At 39.9% G+C, this 21,517-nt stretch overlaps 2 protein-coding genes across 3 annotated transcripts in view; one reads left to right on the forward strand and one right to left on the reverse strand.

The window, feature by feature from the left end:
* Positions 1–21,517, reverse strand: part of RAD50 (RAD50 double strand break repair protein) — a 228,764-nt gene that overhangs the window by 97,368 nt on the left and 109,879 nt on the right. The gene's annotated exons all lie outside the window — the stretch shown is intronic.
* Positions 2,919–4,732, forward strand: IL5 (interleukin 5). The gene is made up of 4 exons (XM_055302062.1): positions 2,919–3,062; positions 3,266–3,298; positions 4,168–4,296; positions 4,412–4,732. The coding sequence occupies exons 1-4, from the start codon at positions 2,919–2,921 to the stop codon at positions 4,508–4,510; spliced, it is 405 nt and encodes a 134-aa protein (XP_055158037.1). The 3' UTR covers positions 4,511–4,732.

Consider the following 21,517-nt stretch of genomic DNA (forward strand, 5'->3'; position numbering starts at 1 on the left):
GTGGCTCAGGGGTTTAGCGCCTGTCCTTCGGCCTGTGTCTCTGCCTCTCTCTCTCTCTCTCTCATGAATAAATAAAGTCTTAAAAAAAAATAAAAGGTCCCGAAGTGCATGACATCTACAGAATGCAGTCTTTTTAATAATAATAGTAAAAACAATCAATAACTTCTTTCAACTTGCAATGTTTGGTTTAATAAGCTTTTATTTCAAATAGTTTTAGAGTTGCAGAAGTCGCAACAATGTTATAGAGAGTTCCTGTGTACCCTGCACCCAATTTTCTCTATAGTTTATATTGCTATATATTACATTTGTCACAACTGTGGAACCAACAATTGGCACATTACTAGGCTCCACTGTTTTTTGGAATCTCCTTAGTTTTATCTACCATCCTTTTCCTGTTCCTGGATTTCACCCAGGATACTACATTACATTTAGTCACCATGCTTGGACTCCTCTGGGTTGTGACAGTTTCTCAGACATTGCTTCTTTTTGATGACCTTGACGGTTTTAAGGAGTGTTGCCTGGCAATTCTGTCCCTCTGGGGTATTTGGATATGTATAATGTTTTTCTCATGGTTAGATAGAGGCTATCGGGTTGGCGGGGAATACCACAGAGATAAAATGCCATTCTCATCACATTATATTAAGACTAGCTGCTACTAATGTGACTTATCACTATTGATGTTGATGTTGGTCACCTGGCTGAGGTTTGCCAGATTTCTCCACTGCAAAGTTCCTCTTCTTACAATCTCTTTCCCATTTTGTATTCTTTAAAATGTATTCCTTACTTCAGGAGGATGATGCACACCTTTTGTGAGAGTGGAATATCAACAAAAATTACTTGGAGTTCCCTCCTGCACAGTAGATTAAAATAATTAACTTTTGTATGCAGTTTTACATTAATAAAGTTCTTTCAAATATTATTTTATAGTCTTTGCTATAAGAGAGTTTAAAGTCAGGTTTGGGAGATCAGTTTCACAGAGCAAAAGTTCAAAAATTATGACAAGCAACATAATTTTGGACATCCATGTTCATGGTAGCATTGTTCACAATAGACAAAAGATGGAAGCAACCCAAATGTCCATTGACAGGTAAATGAATAAACAAAATGTGGTATATTCATACAGTGGAGTATTGCTCTGCCCTAAAAAGGAAGGAAATTGTCAAATGCTACAGTGTGGATGAATCTTGAAGATATCAAGTGAAATAAGTCAGTCACCAAAAGACAAATGCCATATGATTCCATTTATATGTTGCCTAGACGAGTCACATTTATAGAGACACAAAGTAGAAGCATGGTTGCCAGGGGCTGGCAACATCCATTAAACAGATGTAGAGTTTCAATTTTGCAAGATGAAAGGAGTTCTGGAGATGGATTGTACAACATTGTAAGTGTACTTAACACTACTGAACTATACACTTAAAGTGATTAAGAAGTTAAATTTTATGTGTATTTTACCATAACAAAATATTTTAGGAGAAATATTATTTTGAATAGAAGACATTTTTCGGTAACTAGCCCTCCAACTTGACCTTGTACTGTAAATCAGAGGCTGCACAACGGTACACTATATAGTTTTTAAAAATATGAATTGCCAGCATTTAAAAATCAATAGGTTATATATAATAACCGGGGTTTCTGACTTCTTTAAAAAATGGGATGATTCAGCTACAGAAGTCCAAGGGTGTTACATGGAAACAATCAGTGGAAGCTGAATAGCATCTGCCACCTTTAGACAGGTCACATATGCTGCAGTTCACTGTAGCCTTACCGCCTTGTTGTATTACACCTGTGTATTCCATTGATTTGCACAGTCAGCTAGCAACTTGAGTGGGGTAAAGCCTATTTCCAGCTACAGGGAGAACCAATCCATATATCCCACACCCCTGGCAACATGTTCAAGGGTGAACATGTGGTCCTTTGTCATAAGGAAGGGGAATTCCAGGACTTTTTTTTAAGATTTATTTATTTACTTATTTATGAGAGAGAGAGAGAGAGAGAGACAGGAGGAGGGAGAAGCAGGCTCCATGCCGGGAGCCAGACGTGGGACTCGATCCCGGGACTCCAGGATCGTGCCCTGGGCCAAAGGCAGGCGCTAAACCGCTGAGCCACCTAGGGATCCCCGAATTCCAGGACTTTTGATTGAGCAATCAGAATAGCACAATTTGCCTTCTCCTGCTGCTCAGAAACAGGATACATACAGATCCAGGAGATCTGACATCATCTTGGGACCACAGTGGGAGAGCTGCCTGACAAGGGAGCCAAGGAAGAATCACCAAGGAGCCTCTCTCCTGGACCATTTGGTTGTATGATCTAACAATTCCCTGTTTGACTTCAAACAGTCTGGATTAGATTTGGGGGTCACTGGCAACAGGAAGGGTCCTAACCTAGTCTCTGGTGAACTTGGCCCTGCTAAGTTTTGATGATCTCTAATCACCGTCTCTCCACCTGTATTTTTACATTCCTCTTAAGAAAGATCAGTCTAGCAACAACAGTGATAGAAGTTAGTCAACCTGAAAAAAAGATATTCCCAATATTTATACATTCTGGTATAAAATTTAATGCATCATACTTCTCCTTTTTACACACATCTTTTAAGAGGAAATTCAGTCTTCTGATTTTAAGAAATGCAAATGTGAGGTAATGATGTATCAACCCAAAGATTTTCTTTGTAATAGAAAATGTTTTTAAAGGGGGGAAAATAGGGATTTTTATTATTATTAAAAGATAAAGGCAAAATTATTTTTTAAGATACAAGGCATTGGAAACATTTCATATTACGATATGCCATTATTGGGCATTCTCTATCTGATTGTTAGAAATTATTCATTTCCTCAAAGATAGAGAATAAATTGGTTGAGGATGCAATCTTGTACTATGCACTTTCTTTGCCCAAGGCAAACACTGAACATTTCAGAGCTATGAGAATGCTTCTGAATTTGAGTTTGCTAGCTCTTGGGGCTGCCTATGTTTCTGCCTTTGCTGTAGAAAATCCCATGAATAGACTGGTGGCAGAGACCTTGACACTGCTCTCCACTCATCGAACTCGGCTGATAGGCGATGGGGTAATTTTCTTTTTGATTCCTACAGTCTTTAAAATGCATGGGTAATTGGTGGTGGTGGCTAGTTTTTAAAGATCTGTTATCAATAATGAAGTAATGAGTGCTAGTAATATATAATGGGTAACCATGTTACTCAGAAGAATTATATTAAAAGTTATGAACCTTACAATACATTAAAAATGAATGTTGTTTCCTTTCTTTTTCAGAACCTGATGATTCCTACTCCTGAAAATAAAAATGTAAGTTAAATTATGATTTGATAAAATGATTACATGAATCAGTTTCATATTTTAAGCTATAAAGTATCAGTTAACATTGGGATTATTTAAATTTATCTATTTTGTTTTTATGTGTGCAGATGTAAATTATGTGCATATGAATATTAGGAATGGTGTTAGGAATGGCTGTACAATATTAAGTAGAATCCATTAAGCAAGTGGATCAGGCCCTTTTTTGATGTTGTCAGCTCTCCATCTCAAAGAGCCTCGTGTCAGGCAGTCTTTCCAAAAGAATTCCATATTGTGTCAGAGATACTTCCTAGGCTCCATTCACCTCTGTCACTGGCTTTCCTCACTTCAACGTTTTTCTGAAAGTACTAGCAACTTAGGGTTATATTTTTAGAATTATGGTCAGTAGACATGAAAATATACAGTGAAGTCCTCTATTAATAGTCACTTCCACATATTTAAATGATTTTTAACTCTAATGGAATCATATACATCTGGAGTATGTCATGGTCATATTAAAATGTTAAAAATGTGATATCATTAGTCTAAATAGAATAAAATTACCAGCTAGAACTATACGAGGAAATTATGAGGTGAGGTAAATCAGTAAGGCAGTTGTATTATACCTCGTAAGCATTTATTTTTCATTAATCATTTCATTTATATCATTTGTAACACTTCTCAGTAATTATATAAACATCATTTACTTATGGTAATTATAGCTTAGTATAAGGTGGTTTTCCACGTGGAAAAGACACAAGTAAAAACCTCTTGGGAGAATGGAACTTGTGTAAACCCCAAAAAACAAAGTCTAACTTTTTGGACCAAATTTTTATGCCTTGTTTTGATGAATTATATTTTTTAAAATCTTCCTCATTTAGCACCAACTGTGCATTGAAGAAGTTTTTCAGGGTATAGACACATTGAGGAACCAAACTGCACACGGGGAGGCTGTGGATAAACTATTCCAAAACTTGTCTTTAATAAAAGAACGGATAGAGCGCCAAAAAGTAAGTTAAAGACATTTGGCAAAAACTTAAGTATATTTGTCTGGCTTTGCCTGTTTTTTTTCTTTTTTACAAGAATTGACAGTTTCCTACAATATCTCCTCTGTTCTTTTCACAGAAAAGGTGTGCAGGAGAAAGATGGAGAGTGACAAAGTTCCTAGACTACCTGCAAGTATTTCTTGGTGTAATAAACACCGAGTGGACACCGGAAAGTTGAGACCAAACCGGCTTATTACAATAAGTGGAAGATTTTGGAGAAGAATGGTTTTTTGGCAATGAGAATGAGGGCCAACCAACAGTAGGGACTTAATGGCCAGTATAACTAAGCTTCAGAGACAAAGTAAATATTTCAGGCATCCTACTACTTTATCACTTCGCACAGATGAAATATATTTGAGATATATTTCAGGTATCACATCACTGAAGTATTTTCCTCCAGTTTGCTGCAGGCAAAATAAATATGTATTTTAATCTTATTTAACACAGCGTTCTATAAAATGTCTGTTAACTTAATATTTATTTATGAAATGCTTAAGAATTTGATAAATTAATATTTATATCAGATTAGGCTATGTTCCAATAAAACAAAAATAAACGGCTCTGATTCAGTTTGTTGCTAGCCTCTATGCTACTCCTTTTTTTTTTTTTTTTAAAGATTTACTTATTTATTTGAGAGAGAGCATGGGGTAGGGGGCAAAGGAAGAGAATATCCAAGCAGACTCTCCCTTAGCAAGGAGCCTGACACAGGGCTCTACCTCAACACCCAGACACAGGGCTCGATCTCAATGACCCATGAGATCAGGACCCGAGTTGAAACCAAGAGTCAGACACTTAACCAACTGAACTACCCAGATGCCCCATCCTACTCTTGAAGTGAGCACAGTCTGTGTGAAAACATGCTGGGTTTGGAGGGAGAGCCTGCATCTGTGCTGGCTGAGCTTTCCCGTCTTCCTGGTGATGGAAGCCACAGAGTTGCTAGGCATACTGCAGGTGGAAGTGACCCAGCAGGCCCTAGTGGGCATGTGGGTATAGGAACATGGGCAGGGACTGAGCAAGGTTTCCTCACCACAGTATAGCTGAACCGGGGAGGGCGTGGGTTAAATGGTAGGTGATGAAAGAATGAATGAATGAATGAACCTTCCAGGGCTGCCCATAGAATTAAAATGACTTTCAAGGATTTTCCTGGGAGGAGAATATGTAAAAATCTGTAACTAGGTCTCTTCCTAGCCAGTGAGAAGAATCTGGCAGGTTGGCAGGTCAATCCTATTGCCAGTTCAGGGAAGGAGGCAGAAACCCTCTTGGTGGGGCCCAGAGCACCGTGACCTGGGACAGTACTTCCTCATCTCACCTAAAGTAACAAAAGGTGCAGAGAGGCTGGTAGGCAGTTATAGTCAAAGACTGGGTTCTGGTGGCTCAGTGGTTGAGTACCTGCCTTTGGTTCAGGCCATGATCCCAGAGTCCTGGGGATCGAGTCCCACATCAGGCTTCCTGCTTGGAGCCTGCTTTTCCCTCTGCCTATGTCTCTGCCTCTCTCTGTGTGTCTCTCATGAATAAAAAAAATAATAATAAGACTGGTTTCTAGAGGGTCCCATCATCCTGTATTCCCAGGGGGTAGAGCAGCAGCACTCTGCCTGCTTATGACGATCAGTACCGTAACTGAAGGTTCTTCTGTTTGAGGAAATTTCTCAAGAATCCAGAATATGTGTTCTTTAAAATGTATCTTAATACTAAAATAGAACTAAAGGAGAGATCCAAGAAAAATATTCAACTATGCTATTGACTCCTTCATTCATTTACTGGTCACAGGGTCTACACTGTGTGCTGGGATACAGTTGCAAGCATAGGCTGGCACTCCTTACCAATGGGTGCCATTACCCAGGGGAATTATCTGCATGGATTGTGTGAGTTACACTTGGCTGTTTCTGGGAAACAATCACTCTTACTGTTTCTGGGCATAGGAGAGGGGACAGAGCAGGCAGGCATAGAGACTCGGGTTGGAGAATGCAAATCCCTCTGTGTAAGAAGACACGTTTTCCTTCCAACACAAACCCAGGCATGGTGGTTAATGCTCTGCTGTGGCCCAGACCCCACCCCCAACTGTGTATCCACCAAGCCTTGAGAGTCAGAGCCAAGCTGATGAAAAGGAAGATGGGTCAGCACAGCCCCATGCTGACTGTTCTAAACACTGTCAGGAAACAGGAAACTTGATTTGTGAACAGACTGAATGTCAATTTAATTCAATTCAGCAAATATTTACTGAACTCCCATCTGGTCTAGGACTGTTCTAGGGACTAGGATCCACCAGTGAATGGAACAGATAACATTCCCTTCCCTTACAGACTTACATTCTCTCTCTGGACCTATGAAGGTCCAGTACAGTGCAGGTGGGTTTAAGGCTAGAAGAGCCTATCTGAAATTCCACTTGTGAACGCTTACCAACCTACCAGAGCTCAGAGAAACTAAAAGGAATCACCAATGTATGCAATCAACCCAAATGAGACTTCTTAGATGTACCAATGGTTTTTAAGGCAGAAACTATGCTCCTCAAGCTATTTTACTTTCCTTTTATTTCAGAAGCAAGGCCATCCTGATGGCCCCTAGCAAGTCACATAAACTGGCCCCTGGCTCAGGCCTGATGACTGTGGGGCTCCAGAACCCAGGGCACCCAGGGAGAGAAGGAATCGGCAGCCACCAGGTTGTAAGACTATTTTCCAGAGCCTTGCTTTTCCTCTCAAAAGTTTATCCCAACAGTGGAGCATCCCTTCACTCTATCTTAGTGATATCACTCTTACTGTCCAGTGAAAGGAGCCAGTGTGAGCTAATAGGCTGAGTTTTGCAGGGACACTGAGGACCTTCCCAGAGGACACCTTGACATAATATGTCCAAAACCAAAGTCAGCTTTTGTCAGCCATCCTCATCCCCTGAAACCTGCCACTGCTTCTCCTCTGTGTCTTTCTTTCCCCTCTTCCTCTGAGGTCCCTTATTTTGGCTAATGTAACCACAACTACTTCGCCATCACCTTTCTGGATGACCCCCTCACTAAATTTAACCCGCTGTGCCCTCCATCCACCATTCAGCCTCTGACATGTCACTCCTATTCCACCTCTGTGTCCCCACTGCTCCAGTGGAGGCTGTGATCTCTCAGCTAGACTGAGTCAGCACTACTCTCTGTTTCAGGCTCTCCTCACGCCTTGTCGAGTCAGGGCTGTGGGTAAAGTACACTCATGTCCACATCTCCCAAGGCACAAAAACCTCTGATCCACGTGAGACATCTCTGTGCATATCAGTCAGGCTCACTGTCTCAGGTCTAGCCGCCTTCACAGGGCATACCTCTGCCTCCTCCAAACCCTGCCATAGAGAAATGCAGGCATCTCTCACTTAACATTGTTTACAAGAAAACACTAACTAGGAGCCTCGTTCCCATTATTTTAAGTGGAAAAACTTTTACTGCATTACATCTCAATCCAAAATCAACCACTTTCCAAAACACAAAGCAAGTAAAATGCCTGAATATAAGCAACATGTTAACATATTATGTTGCAAAATATTTTTAAATTTATTTTTTGTATTTCATTATTTAATAAACTGTGGCAAAATATTTAAAAAACTACTTCCTGACCACCAAACCATTAATATGGCTGCTTTGTTTATATAATACACTACATGTCTCCTTGGTTGACTGTCAGAGCCTTTCCAATGACCTTTTATGAACCTTAATATACTGCCAATTATATGTGGAAAGAAAGTAAAGACTTTCTCTGTTGAGCTCGCTATCACCACTTTACTCAAAAATGCATCCACTTTGGGGGAATAAGTATAACATCTTTCCTACATAAATATTGGTAAAACAAACAAACAAAAAACAAAAAACAAAAAAAAAACCCACTGTGTTGAAGGACACACATTCTATGAAGAAATGTTCCACGTGGAAAGCCTTCCGTAGAGCATGCTAGTCTTATTCTTACCAGAATACCTCTGAGAATGTTCACACTGCCATGCCTTTGCCCACGCTGCCTCACTACATCTGTCTTTTCCCAAGCAGGAAATGTGTAACTTTCTGCCCCCTCTTTCATTCCCTGCCAACCATCAGAATTAGTTGCCCCTTCTCAGTGCCCTGCGTGACTTTGAACATTCCTCTGCTGGAGCTCTTGTTTTTACATTACACCATTATCAGATCCATCTGATATATCTCTGTATGTATAGCAGTCAGAATAGTCTAGGTGATGCTGCAGTAACAAATCATCCCTGAATCCCAGGGGCTGTATACAACAAAAGTTTGCTTCTAAATTACACAGTCTTCTGTGGGTGTGGCTCTGGGCAACCTTCCAGAGCAATTGTCTTCTGTGTGTTGGTTCAGCAGTTCCAGGATACTTCCATCTTGTTGGTATGGAGACTCCATATCAACAACTGCTTTTGCAATTCCCTTGGTAGAGAGCAAGAGTCATGAAGAATCACACATAAATTCTTAAGTATTTCACATCATATTGGTTAGTGCAAGTCACACTGCCAAGAGTAACTTCAAGAGCCAAGGAAAATATAGTTCTCCCATGTGCCAAGAAAAAGAAAAGTTAGAGGCAGTGGAAAGGGCGACTGGATGGCTCAGTCACTTAAGTTTCTGACTCTTTGTTTCAGCTCAGGTCATGATCTCAGGGTTTCGAGATGGAGCCCCGTTACCTGCTCAGCACTCAGTGGGGAATCTGCTTGAAGATTATCTCCCCCTCCCTTTGCCTATACTCCTACTCAGGTGAGTGCTCTTTCTTTCAAATAAATAAATAAATAAATAAATAAATAAATAAATAAATAAATAAATATTTTTTTCTAAGAAAGAAATACTGGAGAGTAGCACTAATATTTAACACAATAGATCCTCAACAAATGTTCACAATGTTGCAGTCTTATGCTGAGGAAGGGGAGTAATGTAAACTACCATTTACTTATCTCCTTAAATGGGTTAGGACTTCACTAGACACTTTATATCACTATCTCAGTTAATTCTCATCACAAGCCAATGAGAGGCAGTAGTATTCCTTCTTTATGATATGAAATCAAAGGCTCAGAGAGTTTAAATTACCAGCCAAGGTCACACAGCTAATAGGTTATAGGGCTGAGATTCAAACCCACGCTGACACATCATTATCACTCAAAGTCCACAGTTTACATTAGGATTCACTCTTGGTGTTGTACCTTCTATGGGCTTTGCCAAATGTATAATAACATGTATCTGCCACTATGGCATCACACAGAATAGTTTAACTTCCCTAAAAATCCTCTGCATTGTGTTTCTTCATCCTTCCCTCCTTTCTAATCCCTGGCAACCACTAATATTTTCACTGTTTCTATAGTTTTGCCTTTTCGAAATATCCTATCATTGGAATCATATAATGTATAGCCCTTTCAGATTGGTTTATTTCACTTGGTAATATCTATTAAAGGGTCTTCTCATTGTTTGATAGCTCATTTCTTTTTAATGCTGAATAATATCCCATCATCTGTATGTTCCACAATTTATTTTTCCATTCACTTACTGAGCGATATCTTGGTTGTTTCCAGGTTTCAGCAGTTATAAGTAGAGTTGCCATAAACATCTATGTGCAGATTTTTGTGTGGATATATTTTCAACTCTTTTGTGTAAATACCAAAGAGAGTGATTGTTGGATTGTTTGGTAAGAATATGTTTAGTTTCTATTAGAAACTGCCAAACTGTCTTCCAAAGTGGCTGCAACTACTTTGCATTCCCATCAGCAGTGAATGAGAGTCCCTATTCCTTCACATCCTTGCCAGCATTTGGTGTTGTCAATGTTTTGGATTTTGGCCAAACAGGTGCATAGTGATGTCTCATTTTTATTTACAATTCCACAATAATATGTGACATTGGGCATCTTTTTATATGCTTATTTACTATATACATATAGTAAATATGGAGAGAAGATATATATAAAAGATATGTAGAGAGAAGATATATATATATATACACACACACACACACAGAGAAAGAGAGAGAGAGAGATGTCTAGAGATGTCTGTTCATGTTTTTTGCCCAGTTTAAAATCAGCCAAAAACACTTTAGGAGGGATTAAAAACCGAAAGAATGTATTACCAGTAAGCTCTCACTAAAAAATTTTGATAGATTGTACTTGTGGGAGAAAAACCATCTCAGAAGGAAGGTCTATAATGCAAAAGGGAATTAAACAGTCACTGTCTTACACAAGATGATGGTGTCTTCCTCCAGAAAGGATATACTTCACTTCCAGCAAGCAATTAGGGTAAGAACAGGTCATCTCAATCCACAGTCTGAGATGCAGGTGATTGAAAGCTGGGTTTTAGTTTTAAAAGACTGGTCTACTTCTGTTAGTTCTTAAAGTATGACTCTTTAGGGGTCCCGGTGGAAAGCCTGGAAGGATTTACAGAAACCCCTTCCTACTTCGTGGGCTCCAACCTCCAATTTTTATTCCTTCATATCCATGAAATGGCTTAAAACTCTGCTTTACCCATGGTCCCTCGGCCATAGCTTTTCTTTTGGCTTCTCGGCTGCTCAGCTACTCCACTTCTATTCCACTGCTTACTAATTGGTAAGTGCCTCAAACCAAAAAGCTATGTCAAATGTCAGGACCATTTCTAAGCTTACCTCCTTTATAATCTCTCGAGTCTTCATTGCCACGTTAGTTCTCTGATTGTTCTAAATAGATTTTTCAAACCATTTGACCATCTTTCCTAATTATTTAGCTCCAGGGTAGTTTGTACAAGCTAGTCTTCCACAGCCTGAGTTGAAAGTGTGGTTCTGGTTTTTGCAAAGGACAGAAGATAAATGCAATGGGAATATATACCTTTAAATCCCCCTGTCCCCATATATTTCAAGTCTTTCATAGTGGCAGTCATCCAGGAATACAGTATTTGTCTTTGATTTTCTACCTTGACAGGGTCCGGATAGTTTCAAGGCCTTCCACTTTGTCCCCTACTTCATGGGTTAGAGAACCAATATGAAGGCTCTCCCAGGTGCTAAGAATGTTTATCCCATGTATATGGTAAAGAACCAAAAAAATAATCAGAGGGTGTAAAAAAGATTCATGCCAAAGCTCCATTTGTTATTTGTCCTAAGCAATTTCCATTCTAACTAGAATATCATGGTGGCATTTAGGTTTTCCAGGTGTCTGGGTCAGCTCACACCTCATATGTACCAATCTTTGAAAAGTCTGAGTATTTCCTGGGGCACCTGGGTGGCTCAGTTGGTTAAGTGTGTGACTTGGTTTCGGCTCAGGTCATGATGTCAGGGTCTTGAGATCGAGCCCCGTGTTGGGTGCTGCACTGGGCATAGAGCCAGCTTAAGATTCTTTCTCTCATTCTGCCACTCCCCCCACCCTGCCACCTGCTTGTGCTTGTACTCTCTCTCTCTCTCTAAAAAACAAACCAAGAATACAGTTTTCTGAGCCCCACTCTGGATCTACGTCTGGCTCTGTGCTCAGTGGAAGTCTGATGGAGATTCCCTCCCTCCCCTTCTGTCCCTCCACTCCTCCCCACCCTATCATGCATGCACGTGTGCACTCTCTCTCATAAATAAATAAATAAATAAATAAATAAATAAATAAATAAATAAATAAATAAAATACTTTAAAAAAAGAGAAAAGTCTGAGTATGTCCTTTACCAGTACATGGCTATTCTGATGAATGGCTCTAGGTCTCATTGGTAAAGGGATGAAGAAATAAAGTTTACTGTATGAAGTAGGATTGTAGGGTCGCTTCAATTTAATGAGGGGTACTGGCATCTGGGAAATGGATAAATAGTCTGATTTTCCATTGTGGTGGCTCTTGCACACCTTAATCTATAAGCTCTTGATTGTATCTAACTACCTATGGCATACAATAGCCTGTTGATTGATTATCCATCTCTCTTGCCTCTTGAAATGCTTCATTGTATTAGCCACCATTATAAAATCAAGGGTCAAAGGACTTTATATAGCCTGCCTGCTCATTGCAGTAATTATGACCACTTTGCTTCTGATGGTTAAGTGCTTCCAACCTAGCCTCTGCCATTCTAGGGATTCCATCTTGCCCACTGATATTAGGGAGCCCATGTCAGTGGCAGCGTCCCCCACCTCAACTCAGCTTATGGAGAACTTCTACTATTAAGCTTTGTAATGATGACTGTTTCTCCTCCCTAGTGCATCTTGTGCTGTGTTAGTGAGAGGCGTGTTCTCTGTGCCCTCAAGAGAACAGAGTCAGAGAGCGGGTACTCAGACCATGTACAACATAGCCATCTAGTATTCCTGCTTCCTGAGCTATCTGCCCTCTTCTTCAACATTATGGAAAGGAAGTTCTGGCACCTCCATTTCATATTCTGTAGGCTACCACCAAATCAGGCTTCAAAGAGCCATTCCAGCAGACTGTTAGGATCAGCTCTGGGTGTTCTTGCCAAAACATTAAATCCTGCATCATTGTGAATAGCCTCCCTATCAAGGAATTCAATTCTATCTACTCAACTCCATATTCTTCTGGACTAATAAAATCCATGTGGTCTTGGTTTCTGACAGTACATATATGTGAGATCCCGCACACCTGAATGTCAGCTGGAAAGCTAATGCCTCTCAGCTTCAAACACATCTTCTATATGCAGCTAGAACTGGGAACCTGAAAGCCAATTTCTCCTCTACCAGCTGATTCTCTGTTAGGATCTGTCAGTAGGGGGTGCTAGACTAGGAGGCTGGAGGAAGAGGAGACTTGCTCCTTCCTGTTTCCTTCCTATTCCTTGTTTTTGCCTCCTATTTCTGTCCTAATCCTAATCTTAGTGTTACCCTGGCAGCAGTGGTTCATTCCAGCAGCAGCAATTGATTAAAGTTTGCAGTTTCACCAACATTCATTTGAACAATGTTAGTGTACCTCACCCTTCTCCCCCAAGACCCCAGCACCTCTCTACCAGCATCACCTTCTCCCTAGAGATCTGGATTTCATTCCCATAAGCCCCTTTTCTGAGCTCAGAAACCCCACCACCCACAGAGTAGTGCCTCTTTACAGAATTTTGACTTTCAGGACCATGAGTTCCGTGCCCTAAGGTTGTATGTTTTAATCATTCTAACCCTTTCCCTTTGATCTCCAGCCATAGGGGCAGTAGCTGCTTTCCACAAATCACCACCTTCCTAAAATCTTATTGTTCCCTTTTTGTCTCTTCAGTTACCCAATACCTGCTTAACAATTATTTATATTCACTTCTCTCTATTAAAATAACTGGTGTAACTTCTTTCTTCTGATTGTGCCCTAGTTGATACAAACTATTCTGAGCTCTAATTCTGATTACCCTGCAAACAGTGGGGAGTATTGAGGGAGGGTTAGTTGGAGAACAAATGTCATCTTTTGACATCACTTGTGTCAAGAGAAATGATTTTTCTGTCTCCAAGCATGGAGGAGCTAGTCCACTTTGGCAAGGGGAAAGGGCTGCTTCTGCCAGTTAAGGAGAACTCAGAAGAATTTGGGGGTTTCAAGAGTCTCAGGTTTTCTCACCCACATGTTCCTATCTCAGGTCTCATGATCCCATACTCTTGCTAGAAGAGCCACAACTTTGCCATAGAAGAATGCCAAAGGTGCACAACTATTCTCCTCTGAAGCTCTACAAAAATCTGCAAATAATCAGACCCTGAACCTAATTTTCAGCCCAGTCTGCAGTCTGCCTTGTGGCTTCAGGAGATAAGGGTCTCTTCTTCATTTTTAAAAAATTTTATTGGGCAGCCAGGGTGGCTCAGTGGTTTAACGCCGCCTTCAGCCCAGGGCGTGATCCTGGAGGCCCAGGGCGTGATCCTGGAGACCCAGGATCGAGTCCCATGTCGGGCTCCCTGCATGGAGCCTGCTTCTCCCTCTGCCTGTATCTGTGCCTTTCTCTCTCTTTCTCTCTCTCTGTGTCTTTCATGAATAAATAAATAAAATCTTTTAAATAAATAAATAAATAAATAAATAAATAAATAAATAAATACATAATTTTATTTATGTAATCTCTGCACCAAATGTGGAGCTTGAACTCATGACCCCCAAGATCGAGTCGCCTGTTCTTCTGACTGGCTAGCCAGGTGCCCCAGAGGTCACTTTTAAAGTTACCATAGAAGTCTGCTAGCATTCAGAACATACCTTAAATTGGAATTGCTCTGAGCCTATTGCTCTCTTTTGGTAAGGTCTCCAGGACTGTCAGAAAAGTCACTGTGCTCTGCAATCCTTGTAATTAACATGGCTTCCATAAATCTCATCCATTCCGTATTCCATTGCTTTGCTCTCCATTTACCCTTCATCCAAATTAACCAGTCAAAAGCTTAAAAGACTCCAAAGCCATTGCATACCAGAAATTACTGTCAATCTGCTTAGCACCAGCAATAGGTTCCTATTATTTTATAGAGGTGAGTAATTGAACTTCAAAATTTCATTCCAAGGGTCTGTTACATCTGAAACCAATTGTCCATAGCTCAGGTAATCTCAGAAATCAGAGCCTGAGGCAAATATTAAGTACTGACACTTAATTCAGGATTATAAGCTTAGTTTGGTTAGGTTAAATGAAAAAGGGAAGTGAGGCAAGAAAGTTGTGCAGCAGTGTGGTGTGATATATTAGTGAACTGGCCACAACTTCACACCAAGATGTGAGCAAGCATAGCACATCTCTCTGTAGGTATGTTTGTTTGTCCCAGGGAATTTCTGCAGGAGTGCTGAAAGAACAAGGCAGAAGAGCACAGAGAAAGGGCTAAGGAGAAAGGAATTCATATGCCAGGCTCCCTTTTGTCTGCGACATTCCATTGCTCAAATTCTCCTCTATTGCATTATTGGGTTGGTGGCAGCCACTTTGATGCCAGCCTTAATTTCATATAGTGTGGCATTTCACCTATGCCTGGAAGCGTAGGGGTAACTTGGTGTGAGGGAAGTGCTGACCAAGAGAGAGTAAGAGAAGGTGGAGGAAATCTGAGAAGGCGCACAAATATGTGCCCAATACAAATATAAATTCCAAAAACGGATGCAAGAGTTGTATTACCATTAGAATAATTGAATTAATCATTTAAAGTATTCCCACAAAGAATACACATAGGCTAGACAGTTTTATTGGCAAGTCTTCCCCAACTTTCAAGTCACATGGGTTTCAAAACTCATGTATAACAAATGAAACACAATATTTCCCAGTTTATTTTGAGGTGAAATCAGAGGAGAATGTCATAAAAAAAAAGAAAATTATGATCCTATACTCATTCATGAACATGCACACAAAAATTGTAAAGAAAATGTTATCAATCCAAATCCAGCACGTGTAAAAAGATATTACATAATAACTAAGTTGAACTTATTCTAAGAATTCAAGATTCAAAATTAGAAAATCTATTAATGTAATTTACCATGTTAAATAATTAAAGAGATAAATCACATATCAATGCACAAAAAGCATTACTGAAATTTAACATCCACTTATTGTAACTACTTTCACAAAGTTAAAATAAAAGGGAACTACCTTAATCTGGTAAGTTTGCAGCAAATATTGTACTCAATGGTGATATGTTAGAAACATCCCTTCAGGGATCCCTGGGTGGCGCAGCGGTTGGGCGGCCGCCTTTGGCCCGGGGCGCGATCCGGGAGACCCGGAATCGAGTCCCACGTCGCGCTCCCGGTGCATGGAGCCTGCTTCTCCCTCTGCCTGTGTCTCTGCCTCTCTCACTCTCTCTCTCTCTGTGTGACTATCATAAATAAAAGTTAAAAAAATTAAAAAAAAAAGAAACATCCCTTCAAAAGCAGTAACAATGCAGGGGTGCTGGGTGGCTCATTCGGCTAAATGTCCAACTCTTGATTTTGGTTTAGATCATGATCTCAGGATTGTGGGATCAAGCCCTGAATTGCGCTTGGAGCTTTCTTGAGATTCTCTCTCTCTCTCTCTCCCTCTACCCCTCCCCCTTCAATATATAAGTAAATATGTAAATAAATAAATAAAAGCAGGAACAATGAATGAATGTGCAGGACCACTTACATGCACTGTACAATCCCAGGGAGCACCATTTACATCACAGACATTGTGGATTTGAATATGTATCATGATATTTCCTAGCAGACAGAACTAAAGGGTACTGAGGAAGAAGTTTCTTTTTCCAACTTGCACAAAAACTTTATATGGGCTACTGGGGGTGCTGGTTAATGTTAAATCCATTTCTTTTAAAAACTGTGACTGCAGGTACTGGGCTTTGCAACAAGATTATAAATAGTACTAATAAATATGAGGATTGTAACAGAAGAAACAAAATTCATGTACAAACACAAATACCTGCATATATATATATATATATATATATATATAAATTATATATATATATATAATTTTGCAGATGATGCAAAAATGACAAAAACAAAATGTAAAAGAATGTAGAGGTAGTAAAGGATTATAAGTAATAAGAGTTGGGATCCCTGGGTGGTGCAGCGGTTTGGCGCCTGCCTTTGGCCCAGGGCGCGATCCTGGAGACCCGGGATCGAATCCCACATTGGGCTCCCGGTGCATGGAGCCTGCTTCTCCCTCTGCCTATGTCTCTGCCTCTCTCTCTTTCTCTCTCTGTGACTATCATAAATAAATAAAAATTAAAAAAAGTAATAAGAGTTTAGCAAATTGCTCGATCAATATATAGACTCAATTACATTGTTACACATCACTAACAAATAGAAATATAATCTTAAAGATTATAACACAAAAATAAAAGGTGCCAAAGAATAAATCTAATAAAATATGAAAAACTTTATTGAAAGTTGATTTAAAGCTTTATTAAAATAATTTTTAGGGCAGCCTGAGTAGCTCAGCGGTTTAGCGCTGCCTTTGGCCCAGGGCATGATCCTGGAGACCCAGGATCGAGTCCCACATTGGGCTCCCTGCATGGAGCCTGCTTCTCCCTTTGCCTGTGTCTCTGCCTCTCTCTCTCTCTCTCTCTCTCTCTCTCTCTCTCTCTGTGTGTGTGTGTCATGAATGAATAAATACAATTTAAAATAATAATAACAATAATTTTTAAAGGATCTTAACAAACACAAAGACCTACCATGATCATGAATACAAAAACTCAATACCATAATTTGGAACCTGACCTATAAATTAAATGCAAATCCTATCAAAACCCCAACAATTTTTATCATGGTACTTACAAAGCTGATTCTAAAATGTACACGGAAGGATGAGAGTCCAAGAATAACCAACACAATCCTAAAGAAGGAGATCAAAGTGGGAGATCTTGCCCCAAGAAATATCAAGAATACTTAATAATTAGATCAGCATGATCTTGACATAAGGTAGAGTAGTCGTTCTTCACACAGAGCAATTTTCTCCCCCAGGAGAATATTTGGCAAATTTTGGTCGTCACCTTTGGAGAGAAGAAAGGGGCTACTACATGATCTCATGGGGAGAGGCTAGGGATCCCACATTGCACAGGGGAGCCCCCACAGCAAGGAATTATCTTGTATAAAGTGTCAGTAGTGCCAGGGGCGAGAAATAGCAGAGGAGGGAGAGAGAGAGGGAGGGAAAGAGAGAGAGAGAGAGAGAGAGAGAGAGAGAGAGAGAGAGAGAGACTAATAAATAACAAATTTTAAAAAGACTTTAGTTGAGAGAGAGAAAGAGAGAGAGAGAGCACAAGCAGAGGGAAGAGGGAGATGTGGAACTCAATCTCAAGACCCAGGGATCACGACCTGAGCAGGAGGCAGATGCTTAACTGACTAAGCCACCCAGGTGCCCCTAACTAACTTTTTTTTAAAGAGGTGGGTGGGACGCCTGGGTGCCTCAGTGAGCTGGGCATCCAGCTTCTGATTTTGGCTCAGGTCATGATCTCAGGATTATGAGATGAAGCCCCACGTTGAGCTCCACAGTTAGCGAGGAGTCTGCTTCTCTGTCTCTCTTTCTCTTTCCCTCTTCTTCTGCCCCTCCCCTTGTTCTCTCTCTCTCTCTCTCAAATAAATAAATGAATCTTCAGAAGAAAAAGGAGAAGGAAGAGAAGGAGGAGGAGGGCGGCACCTGGCTGGCACTGTTGGTAGAGTGTGCGACTCTTGGTCTTGAGGTCATGAGTTCAGACCCTACATTAGGCATGGAGACTACTTTATAAATAAATAAGAAAATATGACCTTGAAGTGAGCATATCCAGCTGGAGACAGCTGGAATGTTTCCAGGAAACTGGGTAATTCGAGGAAATTTTATTTAATAATGGCATCATCATTAAATAACAAGCTGTAAGGAAACCAGGAAGGCAAATGTCATCCTCTGGCGCTAATAACAGGAGCTGTAACAGGAGAGGGATAGTTGGTGAAACTCCAAGGTACAGAGAAGATGCCTGTGGGAAAAGGGCCACCAGTAGGAGCTAGGATCTTCAATCAAGGGACACAGCTAACCTGTAGCAGCCTCACAAGAAGAGAGCTGGGAGAAAAATGCCTTGACTTCATTTAGCTCCTACCCTTGGTTTGCCTATGAGAAACCTCCTCATGGTCAAACCCAACAGGGATCCCAGGAGTAAAGAAGTCATTAATGTAGGGCAGACAAGTCTGACTCCAGGACAGAGAGAGAAGGCCAAAGATATGGATCTGAAGGAGCAAAAAAGAGCTCTCCAGAATGAATGGAAGGATTTCATAAATACAACCCTCAAAGCACAGTCATTACGGAAAAGATATACACACTTAACATTCAACAAATTCACTGAGTGAACAGACAAGTTACAAGCTAGGACACAGAATTGTGTTACGTATAAATGACAAAGGATTCGTTTTCAGAATGAGTAATAAAGTCCTCTTAATAAGAAAAAGATAAGTCTTCAATAAGAAAAAGATAAATAACCCACCAGAAAAAAAAAAAGGTAAATGACATGAATAAGCATATTCTCAGAACAGGAAGCACAGATGGCTAATAAACATAAAGAGATGTTCAACCTTGTCAGTAGTTAGGGAAATGCAAAATTAAACCACAATAAGATAGCATCTCACACCCACCAGACTGGCAAAAATTTTTAAAGTCAAGATATTACAAGTCTTGCCCAGGATGTGAAGTAAAAGGAATTCTTATACATTGTGTGTGGGACAGTAAAAATTGGTACTCTTGAAATGCAGTGCCTAAAAGCATTGAAGACACTTGTACTCTTGACCCAGATTTTCTTTTTTTTTTTTTTATAAATTTTTTTTAATTTACCACATTTATTTATTTTTATTTTATGATAGTCACACACACACACAGAGAGAGAGAGAGAGAGAGAGGCAGAGACACAGGCAGAGGAAGAAGCAGGCTCCATGCACCGGGAGCCCGACGTGGGATTCAATCCGGGGTCTCCAGAATCGCGCCCTGGACCAAAGGCAGGCGCCAAACCGCTGCGCCACCCAGGGATCCCTTGACCCAGATTTTCAATCTGATATACATACTAAGGAAATTCTTGCACATGGACATTAGGAGATTTAAGAAAGTATGTTCATAACAGCATTGGGTTTTCTTTAAAAAATATTTAATTTTATCTTTAAATAATCCCTACACTCAACATGGGCTTAAACTCGTGACCTCAAGAGTCAGATGCTCTACTGACTGAGCCCCATAAGATTTTTTATTTAAAAAAAACTTTAGGAAAAAAATAATAAAATAATTTTAGGGACACCTCGGTGGCTCAGCGGTTGAGTGTCTGCCTTCGGCTCAAGGTGTGATCCTGGAGTTCTGGGATTGAGTTCAGCATCAGGCTCCCCATGGGGATCCTGCTTCTCCCTCTGCCTATGTCTCTGCCTCTCTCTGTGTGTCTCTCATCAATAAATAAATAAAATATTTAAAATAAAATGAAACAAAATAATTTTAGATTTACAGAAAAAATTGTGAAGAGAGTGAGAGTTCCCTTGTACTCTACATCCAATTTCCCCTACTATGAACATCTCACAATTGGATGGTACATTTGTCACATTAATAAACCAATATTGATACATTACTATTAATTTAAGTCTATGTCTTATTCAGATTTCTTTAGTATTTACTGAACATCCTTTAGTATCACTGTTTTTAATAGCTAAAACTGGAAAAATATGAAATATCTATCAGTACAAAATAGATAAATATGCATTTAGTCATTCACTGGGTTGCAGTAAAGGAGAGAATGTACAGCTTTGGGTCAACACGGATGAGTCTGAAAACATTTTGTTGAGCAAAATGAAAACATTTTGTTGAACAGTAAAAGCGAGTCTTAAATACATTCAACAAGATTCCATTTATAAAAAGGTAAAAAAATAGGCATGCCTGGGAGGCTCAGTGGGTTAAGCATCCGAATCTTGGTTTTGGCTCAGGTCCTAACCTCAGGGTCATGAGATCTAGCCCCATGTCAGGCTCCATGCTCAGCGCAGAGTCTGCTTGAGACTCTCTCCCTCTCCCTCTGCCCCTCCTCCCACTCTCTCTTCCTTTCTCTCAGTCTCTAAAACAAACAAATAAATCTTTTAAAAAAATAAATAAATAAATAAATAATAAAAAATAGAAAAAATTTTAAAAATTTAAAAAATAAAAAAATCTTTTTTAAAAAAGGTTAAAATAGGCAAAATAAAATCAGATATAATTTAAGAATATTTACATATGTGATAAAACCATAAAGAATAGCAAAAAAATTATTAACCACAAAAATCAAGATAGTGTGGCTCCCTCTGGTGAGAGGGAGTGGGATATCATAGAAGAGTCACCTGATTCTCAGGGATAGGGTGGTGGACACATGGATTTTTAATATTTGGTTATGTTTTAAAGGACATAACAGGAGCTGTAACATGTACATGTATGTAGAGTTTTTTGTATATATGACATTTCATAACAATAATTTTAAAAGCTCTCATCCCTTGTTCTTTTTTCCCCCCATAAAAGATATTTTCCACACAGTCCTCATCCTCCAGAATTCTGGCTAAAGGGAAAAGGTGATGTATTAGAGGCAGAGCAAACAGGAACCCCAGCCCTCCATGCCCAAACCAAAGAAATGTGATTATGTCTCTTATCATCCTTTCAAGCCCTACCACACATCATGGTGCTTCCTGTTTCTCAGAAGCTGAAAAGGTGCTGACATAATGTAATGAGTGGAAAAGAAGTTGTTTCCACAGGTCCACCCAGAAGCCTGGTATCGCCCCAGTGGACAGGCTAGACTCTCGGCTATCGTCAGGAACAAGGCTAAACCCAGACCCTTCATTGGGGAACGGCCCCAAGTTTGAAGATTCATGGAACAGGTGACTCTTGTTATAAGAGCAAGCAAGACCACTATCTGCTCTGCAAGAT

The sequence above is a fragment of the Nyctereutes procyonoides genome, unplaced genomic scaffold (assembly GCF_905146905.1).
Source record: "Nyctereutes procyonoides isolate TBG_1078 unplaced genomic scaffold, NYPRO_anot_genome, whole genome shotgun sequence".
Lineage (NCBI taxonomy): Eukaryota > Metazoa > Chordata > Mammalia > Carnivora > Canidae > Nyctereutes > Nyctereutes procyonoides.